The sequence below is a fragment of the Podarcis bocagei genome (assembly GCF_964188305.1).
Source record: "Podarcis bocagei genome assembly, chromosome: 1".
NCBI lineage: Eukaryota > Metazoa > Chordata > Lepidosauria > Squamata > Lacertidae > Podarcis > Podarcis bocagei.
In genome coordinates this window covers 61,558,727-61,578,603 of record NC_138125.1, presented here as the reverse complement: position 1 = coordinate 61,578,603, position 19,877 = coordinate 61,558,727, and the positions used below count along the sequence as shown (strand labels likewise).

At 41.6% G+C, this 19,877-nt stretch overlaps 1 protein-coding gene across 3 annotated transcripts; it reads left to right on the top strand.

Moving 5' to 3' along the window:
- Positions 1-146: 146 nt before the first annotated feature.
- E2F8 (E2F transcription factor 8) lies at positions 147-17,923 on the top strand. Of its 3 annotated transcripts, none has more exons than XM_081164138.1 (14): positions 147-316; positions 2,652-2,758; positions 3,904-4,164; positions 4,496-4,652; positions 5,860-6,165; positions 6,505-6,666; positions 8,157-8,294; positions 8,679-8,891; positions 9,487-9,565; positions 10,077-10,593; positions 13,896-14,114; positions 15,222-15,354; positions 16,193-16,581; positions 17,246-17,923. In XM_081164138.1, exons 2-14 carry the CDS (start codon positions 2,711-2,713, stop codon positions 17,420-17,422), a joined length of 2,799 nt encoding a protein of 932 aa, XP_081020264.1. In that variant the 5' UTR covers positions 147-316; positions 2,652-2,710; the 3' UTR covers positions 17,423-17,923. The 3 variants fall into 3 exon arrangements, with proteins under 3 accessions (XP_081020264.1, XP_081020265.1, XP_081020263.1); XM_081164139.1 differs by lacking the exon at positions 147-316 and adding an exon at positions 529-619 and having other exon boundaries at positions 2,654-2,758; positions 6,589-6,666; XM_081164137.1 differs by lacking the exon at positions 147-316 and adding an exon at positions 529-619 and having other exon boundaries at positions 2,654-2,758.
- The last annotated feature ends 1,954 nt before the right edge of the window (positions 17,924-19,877 follow it).

Below are 19,877 nucleotides of genomic sequence, written 5' to 3'. Positions count from 1 at the left end.
TCACACACACACCCCTCGCGCGCCAACCCCACCCGCTTTCCCTAACCGAGGATCATCGCCGATTGGCTGGGGCGCAAGAGCCTCCGCGCTCCAATTGGCTGAGGGGGCTCGCCTCCTCCGCGCTCCTTTCCACGCCCACCTTCTCCTCCCTCCGCGGGCCAAATTCAAATCGCTGACACGGGCGGACCAGCAGCTTTCAGCCTAGCGAGGGAGGGGATGGCGCGCGTTTCGTCTGAACGGCGACCGCCGCGCCGCGCCCGAGATTCCCCCTAAACTGGGACGGAAAGTGAGGGGGGGAGCTCACACACACAAAAAAGGTAGGTGAGGGCGGGGCGGGGATTATTCAGCTCACGGGGTTGGTGGCGCCAAACGATTTAAACTGGACCAGGGGAGGTCTCCGCCCCGCTCCCATCAAGAGCCAATCAGAGGCGCCATGCGCCCGAAGGGTGGGAGGAGCTTATCCCGAACGAAAGAGCGCGGGTGGAATCCCGGGGCTGGAAGGAGGGGAAGGTTGAAGTGGAGGAGGAAGGGGGGGGGTGAGTGACTTGGCAGAGAAGGAGCTGTAGCAGAAGGCAGAGGAGACCTGGGGGGCGTACTTGAGAAAGTAGCTTGCAAAAAGGTGATTTTAAATGGGGGGCGTTTTGGGGGGTGTTGACAATAAGGTTTGGGTTGCAGCAGCGGGATCCTTTTTATTTATTTATTTTAAAAAGTGCTGCTTAATGGTTAAACCGTATTTGCTGAACCTTGACGATATTAAGCTCAAATCTGATTGACTTGTACTTTGACACATGCACCATTCTTTGGTTGTTTCTGATTAAGGAGCCTCTATCCTGTGAAAGTGTGTGTTGTGATAAGCTTTGTACATTTTTATGGTATTTGGGGGCTCTTTGCCTCGTTTTTGCTACAACTGGCTTCTGCTTCTGTGATTTGTAACAAATAGAATGAATTGGACCTTGGAGGTAGCACAGGGCACACTGGCCAGATTCAGTTCCTCCAACAACCATGATAGCTGCTGTACCACTGGGGAGAATATCATTGCTGCATATATATATATATATATATATATATATATATATATATATATATATGCTTTCGTAGATTTTCACGGGTACAGGAATGCAGGTTTTGGTATCTTCGGGTGTCTTCCCGTGTAAGAGTTGGGGTGTCTAGGCGACGTTTCGACGAGGTCTCACTCGTCATCTTCAGGCTGGTGCTTTCGGCTTCTTGTTACTGGAACAGAGCAGGATCTCAGTGTTTGAGTTCCTATAAATACTGTTGAGGGGGTGTGGTGTATAGCCTCCAACGTTCTGGGCAGAGAGGAAGTTCCCAGGTTAGTGTGCCTTTTCTTCTTTTGTTCATTAATTACTTGAGGGATATCTTGAGTGATTTCTTGAGTGATATTCTGAGTACCACTTAGGAGGGTCATTAGGTGTGGATTAGTTGCTAAAGCTTTCGTGTCTTGACGTCTTGAGCTTGTGAAGAGTTTTTCTGAGAAGATGGCTGTACTGCACTTAGTTGTGCTCTGGCTTGGCTTCGTGTATAGGGGCGAGCTGTGGTTTTGTGCCCTGTGCCAGCCAGATCTGTGTAGGGATCCTGCAATCCCTACACAATCCCCCCTGCAATCCCTGCAAGAAGGTAGTGATGTGCTGCCTACCATGTTGTGTAATCTGTGGTTATCCATTAAATGGTGGGAACAGCCTGCTGCACCTTGTTAAACAGATATTGACCAGTGTTTGCCAGTCTGGTGCACTCTAGATGTTTTGGGCTACAGCGCCTATCTGTTCCTGCCTGAATGATAGCGGGGGCTGGTGGAAGTTGTACTGTAGTTCAAAACATTTAGGGTGCACCAGATTTGTGAAGGTTGGTATAGACCTTCCTACAACCAGTTTGGACAGAAATCTCATGCTTCAGTTTCGGATCATCAGCCTTTATTATTTTTCTTTATTGTTTTTATGTTATAATGCTGATTTGGCAAGTTCACAGTCACCAACTTGACTGAAGCAAGAAACCTGAAACAGGATTAAACAAAACTAGTGCTACTCTAGACACATACTTCACCAAATTGCACCAGTCCCCTTCGTGTAAAGACATGTGACTGTAGGAAGACAAATTTAGCAATATGTGAGAATAAGACTCATGTAGACACATTCTTAACAATGGAGTTGGGAAATCTTTTTACAACCCTGCAATCCTAAGCATGCTGCCTATGGAGTAAGTCCACCTAAACTCAGTTGGCCTTCTGAATACAGGTGCTTACTGCTGTGTGGCACATTTGACATCTGAATAAATGGCCAAAGTTCTCATTCTAGAGGTCTTGCACCAGTATTCCCACATCAGATTTGTTTCAGCATCTCTGGTAAAATGATGTCATCATCACCCCACCTTTCCTCCATGGAGATTAAGGTGACATACATGGCTCGCCCCCTCCCCATTTTTTCGCCACAACAACCTGTGAGCTAGGCTAGGCTTAGAGAGTGTCCTGAGGTCACCTAGAAAGCTAACTGGCTCAGTGTGGACTTGAACTCTGTTTTCTAAATCCTAAGTCCAATACTGGTCACTGTACTATCACAGACTTCCATCTACCGGTATTCTGTTTTTTGTTTTGTTAAGTGCATATACATAAACTAATTTTCCATTTTTCTTCTTCTCAAAGAATGCTGTAAAGGTTGCCCAACCAACAAAGCCCTTATTCTATTTAATTCAAACGAATATGAATAAGAGAAAAGCTTGCAGTGGCAAAATGAATGCTGAAGACAAGGTAACCTATCTCCCACTTTATCTACCGCATAGCAAGTATTGGCTAGAGGTTCCTGCTCAATGGGTTGTGGCCGACACAGCTCTAAAATAAACAGTTAAGAATTGCAAATTACATATGAGCAGCCATCACTATGCTTGGCATCTTCTGTTTGTTGTTTGGTTTAACTTCAGGTTTTACTTCAGTCTTGATAAAGAACTGGACCTGAAGAATAGTTACCTTCGCTAACATTCAGTCATTTTGTTCTCTGCATCTGTACGGAGACAAGTCACTAGTAAAGCTATTATCGAAGGAAGTTCTGGACCCAGCAATGGGTAGAAACAAAACCCCATCAATTTAACTCTGTGTATTTTATCAGCATTAAAAATGGCCATTCCTTTGACTTTGAAATTAGCTGGCCAAAAAATGTTATTCCAAACTTAAGTTTTCTTCATATAATTTTCATGTTCACTAGTTAAATGAGTCTCCTGGAAAAAGCCACTGTGAGAAGAGAATGCTTGTTTAGATAGGCGCTTGATTTTATCCACAGGCCTGCTGTTATGTTATTCAGCTATTTTTTCTCCCTTTATCAGGAACTTGTTTACACTTTTCGCTTTGTTAGCAAATATAAAATAGACAAAAAAACTAATTTGTGTTTTGACGCCATCCATTTTTTTGTCCCCAACATTCAGTCATGTAGAAATGCATGATGTTGTATATCAAAACACAAGTAAGTTGTACACATTATGCGGGATAAGGGTTTGGCTGCAGCCTTCTTTTACTGCAGCATGTATTTCTGCCCTAAAGCAAAACAATCAAGACTGACTGAAATACATAGGAAGTCTGATAAAATCCCCTAGGAACTGAACAGGTGAAAGTTTTGACATGTTGGTTTTCAACTGGTGGTATACTGCAGCCTGATCTAAGATGGGTCACAACTACCACCATAAAAATACATGGCAAAATTTAAAGGAATGTGTCCTTTACATGTTTGGGCTAAAGGTGGGTCCCAGGTCTGAAAACATTGCAGACTACTGTTTTGACAACAGGCACTTGATTGATTTCAACATTGGTTGGTTTATTGATTAAAAACAGCTTTGTTTTCATATTGCTTTTATGCCTGGCATTGCTGATCTTGAGTCACACAGTTTCATTTCTTTTTGGCTCAGGAAAATTGGACTTTTGAACCACATGAAAGCACATTGAAAACTCCTCTGAAACAGGCAGCGACCTCCAGCTGGCTTTTGGCCGAGAAGCCGCCTCCTGCTTCTGGCCATCTGACACCACCACCCAAGCCTAATGAAATCTCTCCTGGAGACCCATGGACACCGACAGCTAACCTGAAAATGCTAATCAGCGCAGCTAGTCCCGAGATTAGAAATCGAGAACAGGAAAAAAGATTGTCAGACAGCAGAAATGAAATCCCTGAGGTAATTTTTCCCCCCTTCTTATCGCTATAAATATTATTGAGCGCTGTACTCAAAGCTTAAGTATGCACTTGAAAAGTAGCTCAGCTTTGGTTTGTTTCAGTATTTTGTGCTAGACCTCAAATCTGGAGTGTTAGTTATTTTTAGAGATTATACTGTGTGCATAGCAGACGCTTCAGGGTAACTCTATTATTTTGAGGCTCACCAGCTGTCACCAAGAAGGCACTTGGCATTGCACATTGGCCAGAAATGCTGTTACTAAATCTGTCAAATCTTAATATTTTTCGTTTAAGGCGTTACCAATTGGTGTTTCTGTATTGTTTTCTTTCCGCAGGACCATTTCTCAGGAGACGAATATGAAAAATCTCAACCCAGCCGTAAAGAGAAAAGTCTAGGGTTGCTTTGTCACAAATTTTTAGCTCGCTATCCTAGTTATCCCGACATCTCTAAGAACAATGAAATTTGCCTTGATGAAGTAGCAGAAGAGCTTAGTAAGTTTGGGACTAAGATCCAGTGTTTATTACTGGAAAAAGCAAAACTCACTTCACGCTGTTCAAAATGATAAGTGAATTCTTATAAACAACTTTATAATGTGGTTCGGTATCCTTATCATGGCTGTAAACGTTTCCCTTTTTTAAAGGGAAATTCCCTTATTCCGAATAGGATTCCTCGCAAGAAAAGGGAAAAGTTGACAGCTATGATCCTTATACCCTCACTGTAGCTGATACTAATGTTATTACATTAATAACGACTGTTTTTATTTATTTACTAAATTTATATATTGTCCTTCATCCAAAGATCAAAGGACGGATTTTATACTGTATTTTGACAAGACACATAACATGATACCCTCCCCACCCACCCCAAATACCCCCATCACATTTTAAAAGCCACAGATTGTTTAAGCAACCGAAGGCCTGGGAGAAGGAAAATGTTTTTGCCTGGTGCCTAAAGATATGTAATGAAGGTGCCAGGCGAGTCTCCCTGGGGAAAGCATTCCACAACTGGGGAGCCACTGCAGAAAAGGCCCATTCTTGTGTTGCTTCCCTCTGGACCTCTCATGGAGGGGGCATACGGAGAAGGGCCTCAGATGATGAGTGCAGGGTCTGGGTTGGTTCATATGGAGAAAGGCGGTCCTTGAGGTATTGCGGTCCTGAGCCATTCAAGGCTTTATAGGTCAAACCCAGCAATTGGGCCTGGAAAGTTACAGATCAAAACCAACACTTTGAATTGGGCCTGGAAAGTAATTGGCAGTTAGTCCAGGGCTGGTGTTACATGCTCACACCATCTTGCCCCAGTGAGCAACCTGGCCATTGAATTCTGCACTGACTGAAGTTTCCAAACAGTCTTCAGAGGCAGCCCCATATATTGCAGTAATCTAACATAGAGGTTACAAGGGCATAGAAAACAGAAATTTGGCTATCCCTGCCCAGATATGGAGGCAGCCGGGGTGCCAGCTGAAGGTCATCATACAGGTCCTTACAGCAACCTTACAGCTCCTTACAGCAACCAGGAATTTGAAACGGGGCATGTTATAGCAAGGCAGACTATGTGGAAAGAGCACAGTCTTCAATTTTCCAGTCCTCCGGTTTTCACAGGGAAGGAAGATATAATCATGAGGGTCTACCCACCTTCCAGAATGTGACAGGATTAAAAAGCAGGTGGAAAATATTTTTTTTAAAATTGCCCTTCTTACAGATGTTGAACGCAGGCGCATCTATGACATAATGAATGTACTGGAAAGTCTTCACATGGTGAGCCGACTTGCCAAAAACAGGTATTCTTGGCATGGGCGTCATAATCTTAAGAAAACACTACAGATTTTGAAAAAAGTGGCTGAGGAGAACAACTATAGTCAGCAAGTTGAGCTGATTAAAAGAAGACAATATGAAGAAGAGCCTGAAGGGGATGACCAGAAGATTCAGTTGATGGCAAAGCATGTTAGGCCAAATGACCATACAGACATCTGCTTTGTGGAACTTCCTGGGATGGAGTTTCGAGCAGGTACATCTTTGCTTTCTAATTTTGGCATGCCAGTATCTTCTATGATTTGAATTCGGTTGGTTCCAAATGCTTGCATTTGGGGCAATGTTTAATTAATTATTTGGATTAATTTGTTTTTAACTCTCCTTATGATTAGCTTGTATAGTAACCTGACTGGGCAGCAAATCATTTTTTCTTTAGAAAGACAGCATATAAATCCTTTAAATAAACAAATGGAATCTGCATGGAAACATTTATTGGGGGGAGTGAGTGAACCCGAAGCCCAGGCGAGTTAGGAACAATGATTTCAAAGCTCTCATGACTTGGATTATATTCTGCCATGGTTATCTCTCCGTACAGCTTCAGTAAACAGTCGTAAAGACAAGTCTTTACGGGTGATGAGTCAGAAATTTGTGATGCTGTTTCTTGTTTCAACCCCCCAAGTTGTGAATCTTGAAGTCGCTGCTAAAATATTGATTGGCGAAGACCATGTTGAATATTTGGATAAAAGCAAGTTTAAAAGTAAGTGGCAGAAATGGCTATTTCCATATCTTCTCTATACTGTGTCTTAATTTTTACATATTTAAACACTTTTTCCTGTAGCCCATCAATACAGTGGTACCTCAGGTTACATACGCTTCAGGTTACAGACTCCGCTAACCCAGAAATAGTACCTCGGGTTAAGAACTTTGCTTCAGGATGAGAACAGAAATCGTGCTCCGGCGGCGCGGTGGCAGCAGGAGGCCCCATTAGCTAAAGTGGTACCTCAGGTTAAGAACAGTTTCAGGTTAAGAACGGACCTCTGGAACGAATTAAGTACTTAACCCGAGGTACCACTGTACAAGACTAAAAATATGAAAAAATTAAGATAGCATACTGAGAATGTAGGTGTTTTGCAACTTAGCATGCCCTTAGTCCAAGTGTTCCCAGGTGGGTTAGATGTTAGCTCTTAATGGCCAGGTTTGGCCCAGTGTTGGCCCATGAAACTGATTTATTAGAATAAACTCAAATAATGTGTCCCCATGTTCCCTCCCCTTTGCTCATCTTTGAAGATATCATTATTTCTTAAATCACAGTTTCCTATGATGTCCATACTGGGAGACTGTGGTTTAAGAACCAGGGTATCTAACAAGCCAGGCACACAAAAGTAGGATTGAATGCACAAGCACACACCTTTCGGTTCAGTAAACTGGCTGATTGGACCTAGATAGTGACTCCTGAACCAGGCCAGTATATGATGTTGGCCTCCTCATAATTCATGGACAGGCTGTCATTTCTTAACTGGCTAAGCAAGTCATGAATGACTCCAGCCTCCTCTACCTGCTCCTATCCTCCTGCGCAGCCAGGAAGAATTTGGGAGCCTTCACTTCCACTCGGTTAACTGCAGTTTGTTGTGTTATACAAACTGATAAGCGGTGCCTTATATCAACTATGGTTAGTTTGAAACAGGAATGTGTAACATTGGCAAATGGTCAGGGATAAAGAGTTGTCCAACACCAGAGGGCCGCAGGTTCCTCATCTCTTGTTTGAAACAATCCAATGGCCTGCAGCGGTTTTACCATAGCTACAGTTCTGTGTTCAGATGAGACAGCAAGCTGCAGCTAAGTTAAAGCTTGTGGATGTGGGAAAGATTACTCTTTTCTGATCCAGCCTCCATCTAACAAAGCAAGGTGTCTGTTGAGAATGTTCTTCGGTGGGAACACAGTTCTTTGGACTCCTACCAAATTTAATTTTCCACAGTTTCCTAAACCCCACCCTTTGGTCATTCACACAGAAGCTCATTTAAAAATATTGAGCATATGGCTTGACCAAGGGACCAAAATTTAACTAACCTATTTGTGTACTCCTGTGGATCCTTGGAACATAAATGACCCTGTTGCTTTTGTTTTGTGTGTTTAAAGCACCATTTAGACTAATAGGAGAAGAAGGGTGATGTTTTCATAGTACTGAGCCTCTGCTTAATGGTGATGTAGTAGTACTGCATTTTCATTAGTCTTTTAAACTTATTTCAGCTAAAATTCGAAGGCTGTATGATATTGCAAATGTTCTCAGTAGCCTTGAGCTCATCCGGAAGGTTCACGTTACAGAAGAGAAGGGTCGCAAACCAGCATTTAAATGGACAGGACCAGATGTTTTTTCAGAGATTCTGGGTAGGTGGACTATTACTTCTGTACTCTAGAATTGCAGGCAATTCCCCATTTCCGCAGGGGTTTTGTTCCAGGTCAAAGCATGCATTGACAGAATGTGTGTAAATGTGCCCCGTTATGCCACTATTCCTCCCTCTTCCGGGGTCCGAAAGGACCCGCATGTTGGTGGTTACATGTCAGTGGTTGCATGTCAATTGGACTCACCTAAAATGGTCGCTGCCTGTCACTGTAATGGTGAAGCTTTCTTATCTACTGCTCCTTGCTGCTATCAACCAAAGAAGGCTTTTTGTGAAAGGCATTTTTCACTTATATGTAGATGTGATTATTTCCCAATAGTTTTGCCAAAACAAAGGCTTAATAACAATTTTGTGCACGATTGATTTATAGCTGCACAGCCTGTATCTACACCCACTGCGACTGCTTCATCTCATCCTGCGGAAGGGAAGTCTTCCAAAGAGCATTGTTCCAAGAACCTCTTCCCCACAAGAAGCAAGCAAGGCTTCATACGGCACCCATCTTTAATGAAATTGGCAAAGGGTGCACAAAGCAATCCGAGGAAAATCAGATCTGCTCCAAGCAGCCCCGTCAAGAAAAATGCAAGTACGTAGTTGAAATGTAAACTCTATTCAGTGTCATTCCGGAGATGCTATTGAAATCTTGAATGGTTCTGCTTAATGCCTTAGCGCAGAAAAACAAACAAACCCCAGTATATCTTGCAATCTCTTGAGTTGTCTGCTCCTGAGCAGCCTTACTAAGTTTGGCTAGACTTATACAAAGTGGGAAGGTATGTGCTATACTCAGGTTGGAAAGACTAATGGGTAATGGTGTTAGGTGCAGTCACAGGTTCCATTTTGAAGCTTTGAAGTGTAGTAGGCTCCATCCCATGGCATTTCCAGCTGATGGCTTTGAGTAACAAGGCACTGAAAAACCTTGAGTCCTTGGAGATGCTTTGTTGGATCAAAATGCTCTTAATATGACAGCTTCATGGAATCCTATGGACTTGTCCCACTGTGTCAATGGCTGTGTGTGTGGCCAAATCCAGGCCACAAGACTAACCATATACAACACCTTATGAGCAGTACCATAAGGTGTTGTCCTTCCAGTGACGGACTCTGGAAGGCCATGAATTGCTCATCCTCAAGCTATGCAAACAGTACGGTTTTAGTGAAATCTCTTTATTTATCTCTTCCCAAAGGTCAAATTCCACCAAGCTTTCCAAGCAAGATGGCTCAACTTGCAACAATATGCAAACAGCAGCTGGATGAACAGTCAAGGTACGTTCGTAAAAGAGATGCATACAAAGTCTGCCTATTGAAAACAAAATTTCCCAGCTAGGTGAATCCTCCAGCAGCATATCACACTTACAGTGGTACCTCAGGTTACATACGCTTCAGGTTACATATGCTTCAGGTTGCAGACTCCGCTAACCCAGAAATATTACCTCGGGTTAAGAACTTTGCTTCAGGATGAGAACAGAAATCGTACTCTGGCGGTGCGGCGGCAGCAGCAGGAGGCCCCATTAGCTAAAGTGGTGCTTCACGTTAAGAACAGTTTCAGGTTAAGTACAGACCTCCAGAACGAATTAAGTACTTAACCCGAGGTACCACTGTACTAACACTACTCCTCAACAACAGGACTAAAATTAACATATTTGGTGTAAGAAGAGCATGACTTAATGTTTGGCAGTGCTTTCTTTTCTAAATAAACAGAGCCAATTCTACTGTATCGCTTTGGCGGAGCCATTTTGGATGCAAGGGTTTTAATGCTATGGATTTCTTTTCTTAGGGATTTCAAGAAGAGAAAAATGAAACTGGAACATTCTACTTTGCCATCCCCTCTAGGACTGCCACCCAAAACTCGTTTGAAGCCTAAACCATTCTTGTTACCTTCTCAGGCTGAGATCCTACCTCTGATCCACAACTCGGTACCTCCAGCAATGCTACCTCTCCATCCCAATGTGCCCTATGCATTATACCTGCACCCTTCCCAAACACAGCTAGTGACAGCATACAATCCAAGTTTCACGGTGCGGCCTGTCCACTGTGCTAATGTGGCTGGAAGTAAGTCTCCCACGGCGCCCAGTTCCCAAGTAGCCCCCGGTAAAATATTTATTGAAGACAGTGGCAGCAATGGAGAAGGAAGTGCTTCCTGTGCTAAAGGCCAGGACCTCTGGCTGGCGAAGGAGCAAGAAGGTACAAAGGATGACGTGGTGCCTGAGAGACGTCTTAAGAGACGTAGAATGGAGGGCAGTCCAATGAAAAAATGTGCGAGTGAAGAAGCGGCACTGCATGATGTGCTACTGGTAAGCTGTATTAAAGTGCACACTCTTTCCAAATACTAAATGGGCGGCTGAGGCATGAAATGCATGGGATAGGGCTCTCTAATTGGTCGCTGTGGAAAATCAATTCAATAGTTAAGGGTTCCTGTGAGTCAGGTTCATGCACAGGGTCTACCTTTAGCAGTGGCAGCGGCAGCTTTTTCAAATCTCAGCTGTGCCACAGGTAGCCACACTATCAGTAGAGCTCCCCTTCTGACCGCCTGACCTCCACTCTCTTTCTACACAAAGCCTTAGGAGCAGAGAAAGAAAACAGCTTAAGAAATACAGTAGTTTTATTTTTTAAAACAATAACAGCTGAAAAAGTTCTTGCCAACACCCAAGGTGCCAAATTCATTTCCTCCTCCCCATTCATCCCTATTGCAAGCCCACCTAATGCAGGGTTGCCATATATCCAGACATACCTGGAATACTGCAGTCGGAAGCAGTGTCCGGACATATGGCAACCTGTGTTGTTTTTGGCGATTTCCCTTCAAAATAGCTCAAAAACTCCTTTTTTTTGCGCTTTTGCCAGAAAGGCTTAACAACCTTTGGCAAAGCTAAGGAAAAACTCGACAACTTTGGCCCAACAACTTTTGTGTCCGGATTTTCACTTTTTGAAATATGGCAACCCTAACCTTATGGAGGAGGCCATCTGCTCAGGCTCCCTTTTAACTTCCAGGTAGCTTTGCTTTTGTGGTATTGGAGCATCCAGTTACTCCCCATATAGAAGGACAGCAGTTACCCAGCCTCAGAAGAAGCTGTCTTGTGTTTTTGGATGAGTTACAGCTCTGGGCAGGGCTTCTTTTCAGCAGGAACTCACCAGAACTCAGTTCCAGTACCTCTCAGGTGGGTGCCGTTGCCATTCTAAGAGAACAAGGGAGACGTTTGTGGTGAGCACCTCTTTTTCTAGAAAAAGAGCACTGGCTTCCAGCTGGCAGATATATTCAGAACTGCTGCCACACACACGAACACGATCTAGCATCTTCTCCTGCCGGGGGAGGGTGCGTGGAGAGGTAAATCATACTTCTTTCACCCTTTACAGATAATGGGCTAAAGTATGCTTTGGGAATTTGTGCCCTAGGTGCTGCAGAATGGTGGGACACATATTACAGAGTGCACTAAGTTTTGGAACAAGCCTATTATTTTCTACCTGACAAATCAGTAATTGCAGATTATCAGTTGTTGCAAAAACTGCCCTCCTTAGCGACTGGCTTGCTAAATGCAGAGCTCTTGTGACCCATATATTGAGCTGCTTTTTTTAAATAAGAAGTTGATCCAAAGGTGTGTGTCCAGAAGTCTTCAGTCATTGAGATGGAACATCAGTCAGCACAAAGCAGTACACAAGTAGATCACATTCCTCAGTTGAAATGAATGCAGAAGGCATTAAGAGTGGAGGAAATCCTTTTTTAAAATTGGGGCATCTGCCCACAGAACCAGCTGCTGCATTAGGGTTGTTTCCTATTTTCCTAGCCCTGATCAAATGTTCTGGAAACAATATCAAATGTATTTACTGTGTGCACTTTGATGATAAAGCAAAGTATTGTACTAGAGTATGTTTGTACTTCTCTCTTTTCCTTTTGCACTTTAGTCAGGTTCATCAGCTATTCCCTATTCCTTTTCCCACTCCTCCTTGAGTCTCTTGGACAAAGCTAGTTCTGCCTTTTCTGCTTTTGTTTAAATTTCATAACCTATTTTTACTTTCCCTCTGTCTTGTTACTTTTACTGATTTTAAGCTTGGGATTCTTCTGTATTATTGGTGCTTGGTGGCAGTAGCCAGGATTTTTATACTAATTTTGTGGGTGGGGTGTTGGTGAGGTCTAGAACAGGGGGTTGCTGTGGGCAGGATTGGCAAGTAATATGAGGGGGTAGAAAACTCCTTAGTAACAAATAAGTGACAACGTGACTAAAGAAAGATGAAATAGACCTCTGTTAGGAAGGGTTACATAAGGATGACAACTTTTGTAGAGGCACATTTCACCAGCTTTGCTAAGGTAAAGAATATCTTGAATCTGACTAGTGTCTCGTGTGTAGAGACCTGGGAATTTCAATAGCCCCAATCAGTTGCTTTTATAGTTATGTTTTCAAGGCACTGTGTTTCTCCATTTATTTATTTTTTACTCTGTACTGTATTCCTGTTTTTCTGAGTGATGACAGCCAGTTGCTTGTTTCAAAGAATCTGGTTTGATATAGATACAGAATTCTGGGAACTGGATATCTCTCAGTTGTGCTTTGAGCTGCTTTTCCAGGAGTGCAATAGAGGGTGGGGAAAGTCCAGCCTCAACTTGGGAAAAGGGAAAAATAGGAATTGTGTTGGAGGATGGAGTTGACATGCAGAATGCGGGAGAAGAAGGAGAACAAGAAGGGAGAAGGCACCTTTAATATTACTCATTCAGAGATAAGCTTTCTCTCTCTCTCTCTCTCTCTCTCTCTCTCTCTCTCCCCCCCCCCCCCTCTGTGTCTGTCTGTGTCTGCCTGCCTGCCTATTCTGAATGGGGTTTCACTCACTCTGAAAGAATAGATTTGGGGCTGCTCCCCAATCGAACTTTGTCACTGAAAACTTAGGTAGCCTCGTTGGGGAGGGGTACCTATTATTATGTACATCCAATATGCCAATGACAGTGATTCTTGGACAGGAATAGTCTTGCCATAGTGAACCATGCCTTAGTAGCCTCAAGACTCAGTTATTGCAATGTGTTTTATGTAGGGCTGCACTTGGGCCTAGTCTGGAGACTTCACCTGTTACAGAACGCTCTGGCTGTAGTGCCGTTGGGGAGAGACTATCACCAGCACATAACTCCAGTAGCACTGGCTGCCTGCATGCTCCGAGGCCAATGTCCAGATTCTTGTTTTAACTCGCAAGGCCCTTAACAACTTGGCTTTCAAGGACCACCTGATTCATTATATCCCTGCCCAATCACTGAGGTCTGAAGGGGAGTCACTTGTTAGTGGTCTCCCATGGCTTGTATCCACCAGGAGTCACACATTCAGCATTGTGGGCCCAATTGTATGGGACTCCCTTCCAGTTGAGGTCAAACAGTCCCTGCCCTTTGGTTGAACTTCCATCACCTACTGAAATTCTTGTTTATTCCAAAAGGCATTTTAACTGAATTCTGATATTATACTTTTAACTGGTTTGTTGTTGCTGTACTGAGTTACTTGTAAACTTCTTAGAGACTATTGTAATTAAGCAGTATATAAATTGTTGAAATAAATAAATAATATCCATATGTGTGTGTGCATCCACCTCTAAATTAGCCTTTGGTTATTTTGCATTGCCCCCACCCCAGGGAGTATCTGTTGAGAGCAAAAAATCCCGATGTCCCATAGCTTCGCGTCTTGACCAGGAAACCTTAACTTCATCAGCTGTGAAACAAAGTAAATCTGAAAAAACAGATCAACACTTGGAGGGTCAACCTAACCAGCAGAGGCAAGGGGAATTTTTGGAACCCAACAGTATCACCACAATGCAGGAGATGCCCGCAACATTTGCAATCGCTACACACAAGGTATACTTCCCCTTAAGCACATTTGTCCTGTATCTTTGCTCTTCTGAAAGGAGCACTGAATGTCTTAAAGTAAGCATTTTATGCTCCATCTTTACAAAAAAAGAAAGAAAATTAGATCACATTTAGGACCAATGTAGTATCTGATAGGTAGCTTCAGCCCATGGACATTTTCCCCTCTTTTTATATTTTAATTAAGGACTGCTGCTGAAATTTACTGTATTGCATTTCAGACAGACCCTTGCTATTTGGACAAAGCACATGTTTTGTGTGATCCGTGGGCAGAATTGTAGAATGCAATAATGGACATGTCATACTGTCCAGCAACATATTAAAATTATCCTTTATAAGACCCCAGGATGAAAAGTAATGATCTTTTAAAATATTTTATCATCTAAAAAAAAATTAAGAGATCAGAATGAAAAAGAGTCATGCATTCTGCGTGCTTGTAGAGCACAAACACAGTTGCATTTTTCTTAAAAGTTGAATGTTGTATTTATCTCCACCCACCCCAAATATGTTTAATTTTCATCATTATTCATGGATGCCTTTTGCTTCATATACACGAGGTCTTTGTTTTTAATGTGGCATGGAAAAAGAGGAAGAAGGAAAACAGAAGTGTGGCATGAATTGAGCGTGAGGTGGTCCAAAATTGCATCGGGGTGGTTGTTGTTTACGATCTTCTCCCTCCTATAAAGTTATCCATTGCAATATTGGACAAGTGCAATATCAAACTTGGGCTTCCAAATATTGGGTTACAACTCCCATCTTAGTCAGCAAATCGTCCAGGATGATGGGAATTGTAGTCCAACCTCAACATTTGGAGATCCAATGTTGAAGAACCCCCCACCCACCCATGGGTAACAGTTGCTTTGCTAAGATGGTTTTCCATCTTAGAAATGGCATGGCTAAGTTCTCTTACTGTTTTCCTTCAGTCCCAGTGGCTTCTTTAATTGTTAAGACATCAAGAGATCCAGTCATTGTTCTGCCATGTCATATCTATTTTGGCCCTTTCTTGTTTAGGAACAGTGCAATACCTGGGCTAAATCTATGAAATTTGTGTTGATTATTGTTGTGAATATAAACACTACATTTCCCCTTGTTCTTTAGACTTGGTTTCCTTCAGGATACCTTATACCTCTTCCTCACTGTACCAAGCTTGGTAATGAGACCATTTTTTCTAACAAGGAGAAAGCTGAGATGTGTGCAGCAGAACAGAAGTCTTATAGTTCTCCTATTGCTGGTGTGTATTCATTAACTGTGCCTCTAAAGTATTCCAGACTTGTTTATATCAGATGACTCCTGTCAGCTATTGATGAAGATGGGAAATTTAACTACAGCTATTGCATGCCTGAGCCCTGTGCCCTCCTCATTCAGCTTTTGCAATGGTGGCTTGTTCCACATGGTTCCACTTTCTGTGACCTGAAGAAGATGGATTTAATACAATATGTATTAACAGTTCTGAACTCATTTACAGAGGGCTTACAAAACTACAAATAAAAGCTAACATTTTTGTTATCCATTTAACAATTCATCAAATAAATGTTCTTATTGCTGCCTATAGCTCTCATTTCCTTCAAACACTTCTTTTTGTTCGCTTATTTCATAAAATTGATATGCCGCTGGATTTTTTGTTTTAAAAAAACAAACCTCAAAGCAGTTTACAAAGTGAATAAAACAATAAAATCAGTAATCATAAAAACAACACAGCAAATCATTCAAAACATAAAATCAACAATAAAGGAAAAAACCGATTGAAACAAACATCCACATTCTACATATGTTCCATGTTCTGATCTTGAGGGGTGGATGTTTTTTCAGTTACTGAATGTATTTAAACCAATGTTCTAGGTGAGTCATTTTGTTGTTGCAGGACCTTTTCTGAGTTTCTTATAATGTGATAGTTTGTGCATTAATATTCTATGCCAAGGCTTAATTGCATTCATTTGAAGCCTGCTGTGGCCAAGCTCCTGGTATTTGGCTGGACTTGGTGTCCACGCCTGCCAAACATTGGCCTGTGCTCCTTGATGCAGAAGTATTGTCATTTGTGACGGTTTATTCTTTCTTTCTCCTTCTCATAGGTGGCATTCAAGTGACATCTGAATTTACTGCCGTTAATTTCCCTGCTTTTCATATAGCACCTGTGAACCTAAAGCTACCCGCATCTTCTGTAGCTACTGTCCCCGTGGTGAATGGCACTGCTGTGACTTCAGACCAGGCTGACTCAATCCAAGCCCCAAGCACTTCAGTTATGAACTTTACACTACAACACTTGGGACTGATTCCAGCCAATCTACAAATGTCTGCAAATCAAGTACTTAGATCTGGCCCAGTTTGTCAAGGAGCAGAACATGCTAGTTTGGTTTCAGAAAGTGTAGGCTTCAAACAGGAGAAAGCAATGCAGAATGTTTTACCACCGTACGGTGATGAGTTAAATGGTAAATCAGTTTCAGCAGCTTCTTTACAGCAGGTAAGAGAGCTTTTAAATAATAGTCTGTTTCAAATAAGACTGATGGTTTATTAACACATATACTTGCCAGAGTGTACAGTCGCTCATAAGCAATGGGGCATTTTACATGATTTGGTAACAGGAGCAAGCCAGCAGGAAACCACACCCAGCAATTAGGAGTTAACTTTATTAGCAACAACAGGATCTGCAAGCCATGAACAGCTTTGGATACAGATGTCAGAAAAGTGGGTTTTCAGTAGCAATAAAAATTTCAGTATAATATGATGTTTTATCTTTGCATATCTGTGCTTGTAGAAATTTACTTGGTTAAAACTGTTAAAAATGCAGACTCTGTTAAAAGAGCAGTACCATTGTGCGAAAGGTCTAGAAAATTACAGAAGGGATGCCTAATAAAACATTGTGAAATTGGCTGTTATATTGGCAAACCTCTCCGTATTTACAAATGGACCAGTGGACCAAAAGCATTAATAGAGCATGCTAAGAGAGGATAATTAGTAAGACTTACCAACAGTGTCCTTTTCACCTGCTTCTTGTTTCCTTCTCCGTTGTTCCTGTTTCTTCTGCTTAGTTACAGTATTAGAAAGCCCCAAACAGGGTTCTAAAATACATTTTAGTTGTTTCAGTCTCATCACTTGCAAATAATTTAATTTTCTCTTCCATTCAGGCCACTGTTCCTGTTACGTCCAGCATTCTGGATAATTGCCATGACTTCCAAGCATCATGCGAGTCAGCTGTAGTTCCTGAGTTTTGTTCATCCTTTCATGAATCAGATAGATTATCTCAAGCAACACTAGCAATTCCACAAAGAGAACATGGTGTTTCAACAGAAGATAAATTTTGAGTTGGTATAAAATATTGTTGAACTCTTCCCCAAACTGATATGATTGAAACACTTATTTCTGGTATTATAAATGTGTACTCTGGAAATAGTATTTGATCATAATGATGACTTCTTCGTGCTTGAATATATATATATATATATATATATATATATATATATATATATATAGTAAGGACACACACCATTGTCTGTAAAAACACCACTTAAATGTCTGACTTCATAGTTGTGTGGAATAAGAAAGCTCTTGTTCGTTATTTGTAAAGAAACATACTAAATAAGTACTGGCACATTGCAAGTACCAAACATGTAATATATTGTATTTTTTAAAAAACTATTAAGGAGGCTCTTGTTACTTAAGTTTACATAACATTTTAATTTTGTGTGTTCTTTAATACTGTTGCAAAGTTTTACAATCTTAATCACGTCTGTGTAAATTTTAAGGTTTATTTAAGGGATTAATCAATTTCTTCAAATTAAATTTTGTGTCAGTTTTCTAACTTTTATACTTGTGGGTTGTTTCTTGGCATTGAAACAAAATGAATATGCACAGAAAGAGCGTGCAGAAGAACATGCCATATGTATATCAGGAAAAGTATGGATAAGGATAAAATGCTGCATAATGCCTTAAAATGGACTGGAGTGTGTGAGGATTAGACCAAAGGGTCCATTTCTCCAAGCTCTCCAACTGAGGTGGCCTCCCACCAGGTGCTGTCAATGGAGTGACAAAAGTGTCGCCAACATGGTTGTATCCATGCTTACAGGAGTCAGCAGAAAACCCCAAAATGGTGTTTGGAGGGTACGACTGAGCCAGGCCAGGACCCACTGGATCTCAAACTGCCCTCAGTTTTCGTATGCTGGCATTGGGTTCAATTACTGCCCTAGCCTGGAGTTGTCACAGTGATGAAGCCCAATCATTCATCCCCTAATTTCTGTTATGGCTGTACATGCAGCAAAGCCTGTGTGTGTGTGTGTGTGTGTGTGTGTGTGTAAAAGGTTAAAATCTGACTAAATCTGACTAAACCCGTGCCAAGGTTCAAAACCATGCAACCTAGTATGTGGATGTCATTTGAAAATGGCTGCAAAGACTTGCTGCCACCTGTCTGTTTGGGTTGTAGCCAGAACTACTTGGTTTTTACTAGCTTCTCCTAGCTCATGCCCTTCCCCCCCCCCCCATCTGTTGAATGTTGTCTTAATATATAAATTGAGTAATAGATTGCATCTAATAAAAGCAAATGGAATCTATGGCACAGATGCGAGAGACTGAAATCTCTTCACCCCAGCAGCTGAGATTTTTCTGTATAGAAGTCATGTTTGAAATCACTTTGACCCCAAGTACTTTTTACTATAATTTTAATCATACTATTAATAGTATAAACATCTTACACCCCAATCCTAAAGTTAGTTATCTAGAAAAAGAAGCTGTATTGCTATTTGTAAATAAGTTTGTTTAGGGTCATTGCATCAGAGTTGATATAAAGCACTACAAAAATATGAATGGAAATACTACAACGGGCCTTGTATCAAATCACATTTATTATCATTTTTCGGGGGGGGGGGACAAGCTAGGTTTTGAAAAGAATAATTAATATCTGAACAAAATAGTGAGTCGAGTGACAAAGGCCTGGGACAAAATCATAATCTTCCTGTACTTTATCACCCTGTACACTCAGTGTTCAATAAAAGATTGGCTTATCAGTTTATATTTTTGCAGTTTCTGCTGCTGATAGTTGAAAAACCTCACCATTCTTTCAGAATGAAAGAGTGATCTCAAGCCTACTCTGATTTGTACTTAGTTCTAAGGTCCTGGGACCTTAAGGGTAGGTAAGAAATTGAATTAATGATGATGAGGCAATAATTATGCCAACCAAATTAGCCATCTCACCTTATTGCCTTCCACCCTACAGAACATTAGTCTGTCAAATATTTTGTCTACAGAGTCTCCATTGTTTTATTCATTTGAAAACTGCATTTTTATCTTGCCCTCTACTCACTTCTTAACTCCTGCAGGTTCTCGTTTGATACATTTTTATATGAAGGAATGACTTAGAAAAATGAACTACTGTACACCAATTTATGTTTTGTATAGAAAAAAAAATACAGTACTCTTCTGTTTTCTATTGAGCCACTGCAATATCAAGGCTTCCTGGCTCTGCTTCTGAAATAATAACTTCTCTAAAACTTGTTCTTTTGTTTCTTCTTTTTAATTTCTTGGAGGTTCTCTGGTTCACGTTTACAACATGACAACCTTTCTGTTATTTCTTTCCTATTTCCTATCTCTTAATACCATCGGTGATCTGCTTATCAGACTTGCTGTGCTTTTCCGCCAGCCTGACTTAAAATATAGTATGACCTGATTACCTCATTCACTTGCCTGCCTTGGGAAGTTCTCTTTGATCTTGGGTCTGACTTCATGTTCTTGATGTGCAGCTTTCAAACATTTCAAAGGTGTTCGTAG

Bases quoted from the DNA above. Each gene is read 5' to 3' on its own strand.
- E2F8 (XM_081164138.1), top strand. From the start codon at position 2,711: ATGAATAAGAGAAAAGCTTGCAGTGGCAAAATGAATGCTGAAGACAAG. The intron at 10,594-13,895 runs GTAAGCTGTATT...CCCCCACCCCAG, and splicing joins CACTGCATGATGTGCTACTG to GGAGTATCTGTTGAGAGCAA. The intron at 15,355-16,192 runs GTGTGTATTCAT...TCCTTCTCATAG, and splicing joins TTATAGTTCTCCTATTGCTG to GTGGCATTCAAGTGACATCT.